This window comes from Globicephala melas, chromosome 7, assembly GCF_963455315.2.
Source record: "Globicephala melas chromosome 7, mGloMel1.2, whole genome shotgun sequence".
In the NCBI taxonomy this organism is placed as follows: domain Eukaryota; kingdom Metazoa; phylum Chordata; class Mammalia; order Artiodactyla; family Delphinidae; genus Globicephala; species Globicephala melas.
In genome coordinates this window covers 38,176,752-38,192,223 of record NC_083320.1, presented here as the reverse complement: position 1 = coordinate 38,192,223, position 15,472 = coordinate 38,176,752, and the positions used below count along the sequence as shown (strand labels likewise).

At 33.3% G+C, this 15,472-nt stretch overlaps 1 protein-coding gene across 3 annotated transcripts in view; it reads right to left on the bottom strand.

The window, feature by feature from the left end:
* Nucleotides 1–3,894: 3,894 nt before the first annotated feature.
* PGAP1 (post-GPI attachment to proteins inositol deacylase 1) overlaps nucleotides 3,895–15,472 on the bottom strand; it is a 74,443-nt gene continuing 62,865 nt past the window's right edge. For all 3 annotated transcript variants that reach the window (XM_030855749.2, XM_060302108.1, XM_060302109.1), the window contains 3 exons: nucleotides 14,833–15,020; nucleotides 13,324–13,428; nucleotides 3,895–12,259 (listed from right to left, as the gene is read on the bottom strand). In XM_030855749.2, coding sequence (XP_030711609.1) covers nucleotides 12,121–12,259; nucleotides 13,324–13,428; nucleotides 14,833–15,020 — 432 coding nt within the window. In that variant the 3' untranslated portion in view covers nucleotides 3,895–12,120. The remainder of the gene's footprint in view (nucleotides 12,260–13,323; nucleotides 13,429–14,832; nucleotides 15,021–15,472) is intronic.

Below are 15,472 nucleotides of genomic sequence, written 5' to 3'. Positions count from 1 at the left end.
AAGTAATAATAGTTGGTTCCTGATCCAGAAACCTCATTTTTTTGCTTTCAGGATAATATATAGCTACTAAAACCTATTAAAGACAACCTCAAAGGCTTACAAAAATATATTCTAAACTAAGTTTCTTCAGAAGGGGGTTGTGTACATTCTAAGTGGTGTGCAAGGCAACATGTTGGGATGTGGGAGGAAAACAATTCATTTTCATGTTTTTAATCTAACAAATTAGTGTACCAGCATTTTATACATGAATTGATACCAATGCCGTTACTCAGCCTTCTTCATAGCTGATCATACACAGAGTGTGAGATATATTCTGAGAGAAGAGTGGGAATTCTACAGTTTGTTGGAGGATGACAGGGCACCCTAGTTTTTTTCATTCACTTGTTTAAGCATATTGTGACATGGTAACATCTATGAGCCAGTTAAAATCCATGCATTATATTAAGTATTTATCATATTATCTAGTTTTAATTAACATAGCTATCACAAAATGAATAAGCAGCTTAAAAATATACCTTACAAGACACTACTCCTTACAATAAAATCTGAAAATAATACCATTAATGCAAATCAACAAAAGAAAATTTACCAGTGTCTACACTTCTACTCTTTTGTCAGGCTCATTAAGCATTAAAAACAACAGGGACTTCCCTGGTGGTCCAGTGGTAAAGAATCCGCCTTCCAATGCAGGGGACGCGGGTTAGATCCCTGGTCAGGGAACTGAGATCCCACGTGCCACGGGACTACCGAGCTTGCGTGCCTCAACTAGAGCCCAGGCACTCTGGAACCAGTGCACCACAACTACAGAGCCCATGAGCCCTGGAGCCTGCCCACCACAACTAGAGAAGAGAAAACCCGCATGCCACAACTAGAGAGAAGCTCACGTGCCACAGCGAAAGATCCCGCATGCTTCAACTAAGACCCAACACAGCCAAAAATAGATAAATAAATCTTAAAAAAAGAATTAAAAACAACAATTTAACCATATCTGATAAGTTATTCCTCTATTAAAATTACATATATTACTATATACAATAAAATTATATGTAAAAGTTACATATAATTAAAGTTTACATATTATTATAGTAGTAGTATGTTTATGGGGGTAAAGTTCAAACGTTTTTAATGATAAGGGTGTGCAATCAAAAAAGTTTGGAGATCACTGTCCAAAACAATCACATTTCCTTTTACAGTACTGTGTGGATCTGTAATTTATATATGTAACTAAACCTTTTATTTATTCTACTTAAAAATTAGCTAGAACAAAGATTTTTTAAGTGCAGTGACTGTTACACATTCCTAGTTTAAAATACAACTATATTGCACACTTTGGTTTTCTAAAAAGAGTAAACCAAGTTCCTTTCTTAACTAAATTCTTTTTTTCTCCAGTAGGTCAAACGTTTTATAGAAAGGTTTTCTTCCTCTCTCCTCCATCCCAATCTTGTATCATTTTCTTAAGGGCAACCAACCATCTCTGTAACCACATAAAATACTGTTCTTTCCTGTAAGCCAGGGAACAAAAAGAGTGTGAATCATGAAGTTTCCTCTTCAAACACCTTCTAACTAAATATCTGCAATTCCAGAGTAAAAAGGCCTTTACTGTTTCAGTCAAATCTTACACTCCAGTCCCTAGATCATTCTAGCTGTTTTTCTCAACCTTCTATAATACTTTCTTGATCAGAATGGCACAAATACTAAGGGTAAAAAGCATAATGATTGAATCTTTTTTAGCATGTGAACATACCTTATAGAACTATTTGATACTGAAGGATAGGCTGATTTACATACATGGATATTCAAATGAGCACACAACTGCAAAACCTGAAGATTTCCATTTACACAGTATACTACGATTTAAGCACATCTAGGAAGTCTAATGAAACTCAATTCTTTCTCCAAACATATTCAAGAGAAAAGCAAATCACCAGAAGTATTTTTAAAATTTCAATTTTAATATTTTATGTAATGTTGTTTGAGTTGATCATCACTCTTGACCTATACCCAGTATGAACTTATATCTATTAAGTACAGTAAAATGTTTTCATTCACTTGATAAGGTAAACTAGTCTACTATTCCTTAATTTCAGGCCATATCCAAGTTCTAACTGTTGGAAAGAAAACAATCTCTAAACTAATTATAATCTCACACACACACACACACACATACACACACACTAACCCAGGGATGGGAGACTGTTTTCATCTCTAAGGGTTGTTTAAAATTCAGTCCAAGAATTGAGGGGCTTTTCTTTCCCTGAAATATTTTATATTTATCAGCTCTTTCAATTAAAACTATGGAATAATATTATTTAAGCACAGCAATTATGAAAAAGACTTTAGTTCCCTAATATTGCATGGTAGGCATACTTCTAAAATGGCCCCCAAGAGTCTCACTCTCTAGTGTATACATCTTGTATCATCCATGCCTCTTGAGTGTGAGCGGACAATGTGTATATGGGAATATGATATTACCTTATATGGCAAAAAGGATTTTGCAGGTATAATTAAGGTTGACCTTGAGTTAATCAAAAGAGAAACTATCTAAGGTGGACCTGAGCTAACAAGAGACCTCTAAATCTGGGTCTAAAGGTCAGAGACAAAGGAAGTTGAAGAGATTCAAAATGTGAGAGGAATTCTCCTGCTGGTCTTGAAGGAGTAAACCAAACTTTAGTGGAGGGCTACACAGCAGGGAAAGACACAGGGAGCTAAGAAGCTGACAGCCAGCAAGAAAACAGGAACCTCCACCTGTAACAACCTGAATGAGTCCAGATGGGCCTGCAGTCCTGTTACCTTGATTGCAGAAGTGTGATTCTGAGCAGAGAACCCAGCTGGTCTGTGCCCAGACTTCTGACCTACAGAACTGTGAGTAAATAAATAGGTGTTGTTTTAAGCTGTTAAATTTGTAATCTATCTATCTACCTACCTATCTATCTATCTTACAGAAAGAAAGTGAAGATGAAGTGGGAATTGATTAAAGAAAAACTAGTGGGAAAGGCCTATGAGGCTTTCATGCTGTACACTCTAGTGGCCTCCACGTTGGGTGGTTTCAAGATAATCCTCTAAGTATCCAAGGAAAATATCAATATTAAAGCTTCTAGCTGTATATTTCTCATCTTTAAACATTTACCCTTTGGGGTATATTTAATAATATACACAATGTTAACACATGCAGATAATTTATAAATGTTCATATATTTAGAGATGCTGGTTAAAATAATTTAGAAAACACTGTTCTAATCAATGTGTAAGAAGACACTAACCCCTCAAAAGATGTCCTACCCCATTTGACTCCTGTCATCCATTCTATAATAAAGTTTAGATCTATACTAAATTCTCAAATTATGTAGTGTCACTTTAGTATCTTGTAATCCTAAAGACAGCCTTTCTAGTTGCTTCTAGGAGTTCTAACAAGTTAAATTTTATTGACTAAAGCAATGTTTGAGGCAGTTGTTAAAACAGAATCCCAGGTCTCCTCCCCACAGATCAAATTTAGTACTTCTAAGATGACCAGGGAATCTGTTTGCAAAAAATGTCTAAATTATTCTCGCGTAATTTGAGAAATGGGGCACCCAAGAATATATATTAAGTTAGCATAAGAAAAGTGGAAAGCATGGTCTCTGGGAGAAACATGACTGTGCAATTCTTTAAAATAGAACGTGAACCATAAAATGTCCATACAAATGCATATGGGAAGCTACAAGATATCAAGTTGGGAAATACTAGAAATTATCTTGCTTCCAATATTTACCTGTTATGTATCTTGTTTATCATGTCCCATGCTTAGGCGTTCAAACTTCTGAAATGCTAGACATGCTATAAAGAAACCATTTTAAGGGTTTTTCCTGAGATGGTATTGTGGAGTATGTGAACTGGTAAGCAATTCTGCACCACGTGTTCTTGTTCACCAAATTTATTGTTGAACATTCCGAACACCAGATTATGACAGATAAAAAAGAAAGCACCAAAAATTGCTACACATTAATACCTGAGTGGAGACTAAAGGCAAATATTCATCTATTAAACCCTACACCATAATGTTGAAACACAGATAAAAACATTCACAACACTCTACAGAGTACAATAAATAGCACTTTTTTGTGCATTACAACCAGTTAAATGTAATAAAGTTAATTATACCATAAAAAAATACACACAAAATTACACATAAATGTATTTAGTATACCATACATTGTACAAAGTACTGGAGAAGATCATGCATGTTTAAAAAGAAAAATCTGCAAGGTGACAATCATTTTTCAGTATATACTATAGGACAAATTGTTTTTACTGTTAAGTATAATTACTATGCACTGCATTTTCTGGATGAGAGTAAAATTATTGATTTGCAAATAAATGATTACTGAGTCTGTCTCAGTGAAACACATAGTTTGTCCTCTATAAACTTTTAACTATAATATAGAAACTGATGCGAGTTGACAGCCATGTATTTTATTGTATTACATACACTTCCCCAAACTATTTCCATCTCAATTTGACCATGCTTTAAGGAAAGACATGTTTTCTTTTTACATGCTTTTAGAGAAACCTATATTTTTGTCTTTGAAGGGAGGCAGTGGAGGTGAAATGAGAAGAAAGAAAAGTGTGGAGTTTATGTTCAAAATTGAAATTGAAAAATATACAAAAAACTTCTGAGATGCCACACAGAGATGTGGGCATCTTTTGGCCGAGACCATGAATGTCCTATGAATGGAATAATTTGTTTAGATAGAAATTGTATGTTATTTTAAATAAGCACAGTAAAAATGTCAGTCTTTACATTAAAAGAAAACCCCACAAAAATCTGAAGCCAGTTCTCTCTTGATACCTTAAAAATAATTAGGAAGGAAAAAGTAAAAGAGAAAATGTTTAAAAATATACATGAATGTGAGTTCATATTTAACTACTGAGAAATTATTATTGACTAAATTAACTTTATTTGATATACAAATACAAGCCTCAATAATCTGAGGAACAATAAGTACAGGTTTTAGGGAAGAATTCATGTTTTTGATAGAGTATTCACTAAAAAGACAAAAAATTACATTTGAAGATTAATTTTTCCATGTGTAATAAGTTCAGAAGTGCCAGCACCTTCTCCTAAAATAAATTTATTTTCAGAAACTTTAACCAAACTTGATTTTCTACACCTATGAAGTTTAAATCAATTTTAATCTGAAATGGGAACTGTGGAAACTAAAGGAGGCCTCTAGAGCAATAGTTCAGCAGATACTAAGGGAAATACTGATCAACTTTTATTTAAAATTTTTACTTCACCAACCTCAAAGAAAAGAATTTGGGGCCAATTTGAGAAGACTACACATAATAAATATATAGTTATAAAACTGCAGGGCATTCCTTCATCATTTTAAGGCACAGTCTGTTTTATCCCAAACAACTATAAGTTCAAGGTCACAGTGAAAATATGCATTCAATTTTGGTCTGGTTTCTCATGGGTATGTTGCTACATTTATAGTTAGTCATAAGTTTAAGAAATGGTAATACAATCACTTCAAAATAATATATCTAAGTCATTTTTACAGTTTTAAAAATGTAAATACACAACACAATTTCCTAATTTATATACACTAAAAATTGGATTTTTCTGCTTCCATAGTGGAGGCAGAGAAGATTATTTCTACCAATATTCCAACAAATACATTATCTGCTTATGTAGAAAGCACAGTTATATTAAATACAGGTATCTCCTACTTAGGATAAAATTATTCAACAAAAAGGACAAACTCATTCCAAAAATAATGTTCACTGAATTTTAAGGTCTTGTATATCATCTTTTTATTAATAGCATCCATGTCCCTACCAGATAGTTGGATAAACTGTAACTAAATCAAGGCCAAACATTTTAATGTTTGGCTTTCTCTTCTGTCTCTTTACTTCCAAGGCTACTTAGGCAAACTACATCAACATGACTGGGCAGAGAAACAGTTAAGTGACATTAAATTATGAGAAAAACCATAATATGAGGGACTGAAATTCCCTCTGAAAATTTCTGTAGGAGAGAAATTAAAGAATGTCAACCATATAAACACAACAGTTTCTGAATCTATCATATTTCTGCTTTCTCTCATGAGTACACTACCACATCAATGTTAACATTTTAGCATTAACATCTTGTTCTTATATTTTCCTTTAAGATGCATTTTACAATGTTTATTTCATTGTATTATGTTTAGTTCTAGTGGATAATTCTCGCCTATGAAACATGTGACTGTATAGACGGACTGAATGGAAACACATAGAAAACAATAGAAATTCCACAATAAACTTTCTATTACATAAATGGGAGACACCTGTACTAAAAATGATCTGGGCAACGGAATTTAAAGTTTTACAGAATGAATCTGAAGCAAGATTACCTAAATGATTTCTTCAACTAATTACTGAAAGATCATTATTGGGTAAACTAACTTTCTCTCAATAAAACCAGAAAACACTATTCCAGAAATCAGAAAAAATATAATACACTATGCTCTAAGCTTTACATATTTTGAAAGAAAAATTAGGATATGGAATATAAGTTTTGATGATGTGTATTTAATATAAGTCCTAGAAGAAAAATACTGAAAAGATTATTTTTGCTTTAATCCCAATATTGTAAGAAAAGTTCATTGGCACAAATATCTGGAGGTATTTTACAGTTTCATTTAGCTTTGGTGGCAAAGTGTGTTTTTGCTAACCATATGAAAACAGTTCTATTTTCCAATGTAGAGTTTTATGCTAAAAAAAATTCAAACACATCTTTTTTTTCCTAAAAAAGGGATGTAAAAAGTCCAATATGAAACAAAACAAGTGCAACATGAAATACAAAATATGCCTAACACTTAGGCTTTTGAACAGTTAATAGTTCTATGCTTTGTCTATAAATTTTTACTAGTAACATTTCTACTATATAAATACTAAAAACCAAGATATTACTGAAAAAAATAGCATATGAACCTTACAAAAATGGTTAGGTTTAGATTTCCTAAACTAAGATTAATGTTCCAATATGCAAACAAATTTACACTAACTAATAAAACTACATCAACAGATACAGTTTTTCATAAGTGTTCAAAGTTACAATGTACAGAATGAGTACAGAATAAATCTGACTCACATATATCAAGTCCTACACAAAGTCATCAGAAATTAAACGGTTACTTGGTATTTTAAAACATAGTCATTTTTGGCAATGTAATATGCCAAACACTTTTAGAAAGTACTGTATTTGATTTAAAATTTTTCAACTACAGACAATGAAATCAAGATGTAGCTCAGAATATCACCTAACTTTTGAAAGCAACATTACCAATTCAGGGGTACTGTTACATTTCTACTGTAAATTAAATAACAGTTTATTCTCACTATTTGCAAATTTTATTCCATTCTTAAGACTAAGTTATTAATTATAAAATTCAGTCGTCTGTATTCATAATATAATTTATTTATCAAAAATGTGAATTCTTGAGCATTTAAGAGTATACATACTTGGATTTGGATTACGGGTCTGACTTTTCTTTCCTATTATCCTTATTAAAAGTAAAGAATGGGGCTTCCCTAGTGGCACAGTGGTTGAGAGTCCGCCTGCCGATGCAGTGGACATGGGTTCGTGCCCCGGTTCGGGAAGATCCTACATGCCGCGGAGCGGCTGGGCCCGTGAGCCATGGCCGCTGAGCCTGCGCGTCCGGAGCCTGTGCTCTACAACGGGAGAGGCCACAACAGTGAGAGGCCCGCGTACCGCAAAAAAAAAAAAAAAAAAAGTAAAGAATGTGAGTAGCCTCATAAACTTTCTATTTCCTCAGGCTGTTAAAATATATTGTGAAATAATGCATGATTAATAATGTGTAAGTAAAAGAAGAACTTGAAATAGAACTTGAAATGTTCTTTGTTCAAAAAGACTGAAATAAAATTTCAGCTCCCAATCATCTTACTATTTTGTAATAGTATTTTCTACATTTACCTTATGTGGCAAGAAGTTTTCTGTCTGAGTCTAATTTCATAATACAAAGATACTTTTATTGCTTCCTTTTTCTTGGGGAGTGCTATACTCTCCAAATTGACCCCCCCCCCAAAAAAAACTACACAAGGTAACTTGTTTTCTGTAATTTCACAAATCTAAAACACAGAGAAGGGCTTCCCTGGTGGCGCAGTGGTTAAGAATCCGCCTGCCAATGCAGGGGACAGAGGTTCGATCCCTAGTCCGGGAAGATCCCACATGCCGCAGAGCAACTAAGCCCGTGTGCCACAACTACTGAAGCCTGCGTGCCTAGAGCCCATGAGCCACAAGTACTGAAGCCTGTGTGCCTAGAGCCCGTGCTCTGCAACAAGAGAAGTCACTGCAATGAGAAGCCCATGCACCGCAACAGAGAGTAGCCCCCACTCGCTGTAACTACAGAAAGCCCGCACATAGCAACAAAGACCCAACGCAACCAAAAATAAATAAATAAAACAAATTTATAAAAATAAAACACAGAGAAAAAAGTGACGATGAAAAATAATCAACAAATGCCTTAGTCGTAGAAGGTCTCAACACATTAAAAAAAATTTTCCCAACTGATTTTCATAACAAGTTCCTAAAAAATTGCAAATGCAGCACTGTAAGGTTTTGCACTAAACCTCATAATAAAGCAAGATACTACACTAATTTAGACCTAACGCTTAAGATGAAAATACAGGCTAATTGAATTGTCCGGGGATTTGGGAATCAACAGCCCTAGTTTATCTCATCATCTTTGTGCTTACCCTATTTCCCCAGAGCTCTCAAGAATAAACTGAAAATTGAGTTTTACCTTTTACTGAGTTTTATTTCCCTTGACCACCTTCTGTAAGAGATGCTAATAAGCAGTGAGGTAAAAAGAATACACTATGCTATAAGTGAAAAGTCTGAAGAGTTTAGAAAAGAATGGGAACTAGATAATGAACAAATCAGACAATCTGCCTCACGTAAGTATGTGTGTGTGGCGGAAATGTGTACCATCTGCATGAGTGACAGAAAATCAACAACGAACATTTACTAGGCCTACTGTAGTTCTTTATTTCTTTTCCTTACTGTATAATCATGCAGATATTATAGTGTAGTTCAAACAAGAAAACGTATTCCATTATATACATCTGAATTTATCTGAGCAAAATATGAAAAAAAAATTAAAGATTAATTAACACATGATCAATATATATATTGAAGAGACTCAAAATCAGTGTTAACCAGGCACAAATGTTGTGTTTTTTTAGGACTACTGTTTTAAATACTTTCATTCTGGTGACAACCAAGAAAAGAGCTAGCAGAACCTGTGTAATTTCCAACATGGAAAAGATAAAGAAAAGAGAGCATTAATGATTTCTATCATATTATCTGTTCCAAATTATAATAGTAGTAACTCCAGAGGACTCTTTAGAGACACTGAAAGTACTCACTGTTTGTCCTGTCCAGTCTATATTTGGTCTAGGTATCAACAATAGGATCCAGGAGTAATTTTTATAAGTTCAAAACTTATTCAAAACTCAAAAAAAAAATCTAAATAAAAATGTCATAACAATAGAGCTCAGAAGTTTGCTAAATTAGATAATCCCTAACTGCCAATGAACAATTTCATTTTCGGTAACATTTCTGATAAACCTGTGCTGTTTTGCCAGCTAATAATATAGATTGTAGGCATGGTTGAAATAATGTGAATTTAAAGACAAAGGACTTTCCTCTTCTCAAGTGATAGAAACATCAGTTTTGTTAATCTTCAGACAGAGCCTACTTTCTCATCTCTGGTAGTTATTTGGTTTTAAAGTGCATGAGGACTTGAGGAAGACTCTGTCAAAATGTGTGTGTGTGTATACATATACTTATAATATTAAATATGTGTAAAAAAACCCCAAACTACTGCTGTTTATAACATGTTTAATGAGAATCCTTTTTGTAGTCCTAAAATAAAATATTTTGTTGGAACAAATAAGACTTTAGGACTTGATGATAATGACACTCACATGAAATTATTTTCATGGAAACTAATGTGCCTAGTCTGCTGCTTTAAAAAGCTAATGTACTACTCACAAATGAGAAATTTAAGCTTGTTACGTTTTATTCATGAGCAGGAATGACTAAACAAGGAGACTTTAGATCATCTAAACACGTTGATTATGGCTGTCAATAGAAGATTCAAATTAATGAATTTTCTTAAGTTCTGTATATGGACCTAAGTTCAAATTCAGAAATAGTTAAATGACATATTTAACCTGTAACTTGAACTACAACTACATATGGGTGAAAACTTGAAATACAACACCATATGTACAAAAGTTGTTATGAGTATATGTATAAGCTAAACCTAGGCAGATGTGTCCTTGTTTAAATACATATGTGATATGCCATGGGAAAGTGCATATATAACCTGGTAAGTTCTCTTTCCTTCCAGGTTTGAACACACAAGTATTCTGTATTTTATCCCTTTTGCTGCTTCTATCAAACAAACAAGAGCCTGGTATGCCTGCCATGTCTACTATGAGGTTATCACTTACCTTTAATGATCTCAGTAAGTGAAAATATGAATACTGAACATGAAGCTGGGAAAGACAACAATGGAATCAAACAAACTTAAAACTCTCATAGATGATAGCAAGACCATCTTCAACTGATGATGAAACAGCAAGAACCCGAAGAACAAATGAGAAAAGAAGTGAGGTAACCCTCTACAGGCAGTAAAGTGGGAGTAACCTTCTAACAGGCAGTAACAGCTGAGAGGCTGTAATGGAATCCAGATACAATGGCACGTAAAATGAACCTGGTACTCTAGGACATCCCTGGGCACTAACAAGGACACAAGTTCACAGATACAACTGTGGAGCTACTGGGACGTAAGGACTACACTTGCAAGGTTTGGGGTATTTACAGCATACACATCTAAAGGAAGGGCTCTATCACTCAGGTATACCCCAGCCTTCAGTGAATCCTATCTTACGGCGAAGATACCTAGCTCCATTACCTACTTCCAAAAAGTGAGCTGAAATCTGAAATGAAATATAAATATTACTCTCTATCTGTCAAGTAGTAATCACCTTGGTAAATTAAGATTCCACTATTAAACCTAGTGGCTAAACAACTTATTCAGGTATTCATTGTTTATACTATTAATGGGGTAACAGTTTTTCCACTGTTACTCCATTAACAGTATAATTTTATACATTAATGTGGTACTGCACTTCATCATGCTGATTTTCTTTCCATAGTAGATAAAAACTGTGCAAATGTAGAGCTTCTTCTGACCACTGGAATTTAGTTATTTTAACAATCCACCATGACCCGAGGCACTTTTGACAACCACGGGGTCAGTGAATTGAATAAAATGGTACAGACTGAATGACTGAACTGCTCCAATGCCTATAAGTAAATATCTATGAAAATTTTCTTCAAATTTAGCAATACATCTCTTCAGTAGTCTCCTGATATTCACTAAGAATACAAAATAAGATTCTTATTTGAAAAGAACCAAGAAAATTTCATTGAGTTTTGAATTTGAATTACGTTTCCATTCATCAATCCTGCTGGTTACCAGGAAAACATGTCTCCTTAGAATTTAAAGTTGTATTTTCATAGGTGTAAGAAAACAAAAGATCTACTTTGTTCACTATGGCTGCCAAAAACTGACTAAAGACTGTGGCTATTTCATTTCTGAGAAAGCAAACAGTTTAAATTTCATTAATCTTTTAAGACTTATTTTTCAACATGTATACTGTAGCAAATACAAAGTAACCCACTGTTCAGAAGAAAGTTTCATGAAATGAGAATACGTGAGGTGAGGATACAAACAGTGCTACATTTACTGAGTGTTTAGGAGAAGATCTTGGTGTGGCCAATCAAGCAGACTAGCTGATATGCAGAGTCCTCAAAGACAGAGGCTACCATATCCTTTTACTGATTTTTCATAATGACTAGTACACAGATGTCATACCACAAAACAAAACCATGCTTCAACTACTTTCCTCAAGCATTACAAAACTAATTTCCTATTTTCAACATTGTAAAAATAGACTTGTCTTCACCAAAGGATCTTGCTGCCCACACTGATGGATCTGTGTGTTCCCTCTTATTACTGGACCTAAGGCATAACTGATCTTTATCATTCCTTAAATCCAATCTTACATAAAGTTGCATAATGCATGGAGTAAAAGAGGAATGAAGACAAAGCATGGAACCCTGTATAAGTGTGCTGACCCAAAAGCAATCACACCAACAGCCAGAGGAAGTGGAAACTGTGAAGTAGTCTTCAACAATTTACTGTAAAGAGACAGAAATACACATTATAATGTAACATATATTGTGAACAAAAACTGAACATGTCAATCTTTTATACAGTTTTGAGAAAGTGTTCTAAGTGATTTTAGATAAAGTAATTTTTCGTATAATGAATTTAACTGTCCAAAATTTTTTAAAAGATCAATACAGTCAATTTTGGCTAGAAAAGAGAAAAATATTCTAGTAAGTAAATAACCACTTTTGTTTATTCTTTTAAATTTTAACCACAGAAAAATACTAGTTGGACTTTTATTCAGCAATGCTACCTCTAGAGATTTATCCTAATAAAAAAATCAATGTTTACTAAGATATAGCTACAGAAATATTTATTTTCACCCTATTTAATATCAGCAAAAAACTTCATCCAAATAAAAAAGGAAACATCTTTAATTCCTAACAGGAGCATGTAGGATAAGACACTATTTTTAAAAGAAAAATACTATCAGGAAAGGTTATCACCTTTTTACTCTGAAAACAGAGAAACTGAGGGGTTAAGAAACTTACCTAAGGACACAGAGCCTTAGATTGAAACCCCAGATCCGCCTGACTTTAGAATATCTGCAACTATCTGCCAGAATTAACTGAAAAGGCTCCCAGAGCAAACAAGCAGTCAATGAAAAGTAAAGTTTTATTATGGAAAATTTTAAACATATACATAAGTAGATTAACAGTATAATGAACCTCATGGACCCATCAACCAGCTTCAAAAATTATCAAGTCATGGCCAATCTTACTTTACCTATATTACTGTCCACTTCCACTCCTCCTGTATTTTTTGGAAGCAAACCTTAGATATCATATCTTTCAAGGGTTAACTTTTTAAAGAAAAAAAATTGATTGTATCCTAACAAATAAAATGCATAATTAAGGACACAAATATAATACATTTGCATATAAACTGTATTTGCACATAAACCATAATTACTATTATAGCTTTACCTTCAGGAATAGTCCAAGTAATTAGGAACGAAAGACATGTTTCAGACATGAAAGTATGATAAAGACCAGGAACAGATGTGAGAAAAAAAAAGATTAAAATACTATACCTTGATTTTATTGAAGCAGTGTAAGTATTTCCAAGAACTGCCATAGTTGGAATAAGGATAAATGCCAAAGGTTTACACGGATCAGGATTAAGTTTAAAGTAATACCTATGTCAAAAAGAAAAAAATAAAACATAAATCAACAAAGCATTGCCAATCATTTTAAGTTCTCAGAATCAATCAATTAAATACACTTCAAAACGTTCCTATAGCGATATGGATATAAGAGAGCTCTAAACAGCTCAAGAAATCAATGATAAATAAATTTTGCTCTACATCTTTTTTTACTGCTGTGGCCTCTCCCGTTGTGGAGCACAGGCTCCGGACGCGCAGGCCCAGTGTCCATGGCTCACGGGTCCAGCCGCTCCGTGGCATGCGGGATCCTCCCGGGCTGGGGCACGCACCCGCGTCCCCTGCATTGGCAGGCGCACTCCCAACCACTGCGCCACCAGGGAAGCCCTCTACATCATCTTTACACTCAAGGTTTTATATGGAGAATTATGTTCAGAAACTACTAAAGGAAATGAAAATATCCCATCTGGAAGCACTTCCTTTTTACAATAAGTATATGCCTCAAAGGTCATATATAAATAATATTTTATAAAACGAATTATTTAAAACATATTTAAACTGCTCTATTTAAAAAAGATGAAAAAAATGAAGGTTTATATAAAGTAACTGTCTACAGCCTTCTAGAATCATAAATTTGTGCTCCTCAAGTAATTTTCTCCCCAAATCTGTGGACAAAAATTTGCACCTTGATTAAAATAAGGGACAAAGGAAGGATATTAATATCTGGTGACCTGTGATTTAATTTACTGAACTTATTTTGATTCGGCCAACTTAAAAAAAAAAAAAAAAACTTCCAGTATTTAGATAATCTGAAAGTTTTACATCATTTCTAAAAACTATATTAAGCAGGGATTAACTATTAACTGGATAATGTGGTTTTTTTCAAAGACAATTTACCAATAATTAAATATTCTAGAAATAACCTTAGAGAGCATTTTTAGGCTCTCATTTAACCTAGGACACTTATCAGGTAACAAAGCAAATGACAGTTTTCTAGTAAAACAGCTGATCATTTATTTTAGTTCAACGTATAGGACACATCAGAAAAGTACACACTTCCTTCGTTATTTCTATTATTTTAAATGTAATCATTTTTCTTCCCCTCAAATCTCAGAAAATATAAAATTGATCGTGAAGTGAAAAATATATAAAGCACTAGCATTATGAATACTATAAGTCAGCAAAATAAAGCACATTTTCACATATTTCTAGACTCAAAGAAGGTTAAAGAAAATACAATCCCTCCCTTTTGGGCAGATTTTGGGAAAGTTTATATTCTCACGGAAAAGAAGAAAATGTGAATATGTTGAAAATAAATTTCAGGTGATATCTTCTTGTTCTTGAGAAAGTTTTATGAAACATTAGGAATCCTACAAGTCTCTACTTACAGATATTTATAGTTTGAACCACATAAATTATAATTATATAAATAAAACACACCTAAGATTCTTCAGCCAATAAATTAAAGATGGCATGCTGAGTAATACAATCCATGTTAATAAGTTAATCACGGTACTGTGCATGCGAAGACTGTCTTCAGCATCGCTGGCAGATAAACGGAGGTGGTATACTGTAGAGTCTTTATGGTGATTGGATTTTTTTTCACTTCTTCTAGAGTGTTTGGGGTTCTACAAAGCAATAAAGTTAAAATATCAAGATATTAAGTAAAATTTAAGTTTATTATTTTATTTAGAATCATACTCAATTATCTAACAGCTAAATAAATACATCTTTCCATTACCAAATTGATATAAAATACTGAATTATCTTGTTTGAAAGTATTTTAAAGCAGTTATCAGTTATACAATTTTTATTCCTTTGACTTGTTATTTCCACTGCTAAGAATATATCCCCTTAAGTAATTACTTGAAATAAAATTTAAAAGATAATTGTGATAAAAACAACTAAGGACTGACAAAGATCAAATTAAATGACAATCTAAGTCTTATTTTAATACTCATTAGGCTCGCTTTTCTTAAAGTTATTTAAATTCATAAAACCTTTTAAATACTGTAAAGTTCTAACCTTTTTTTACAAAAATAAACTTTTATATTTTTCCATGTTCTTTCATACTAAAGTG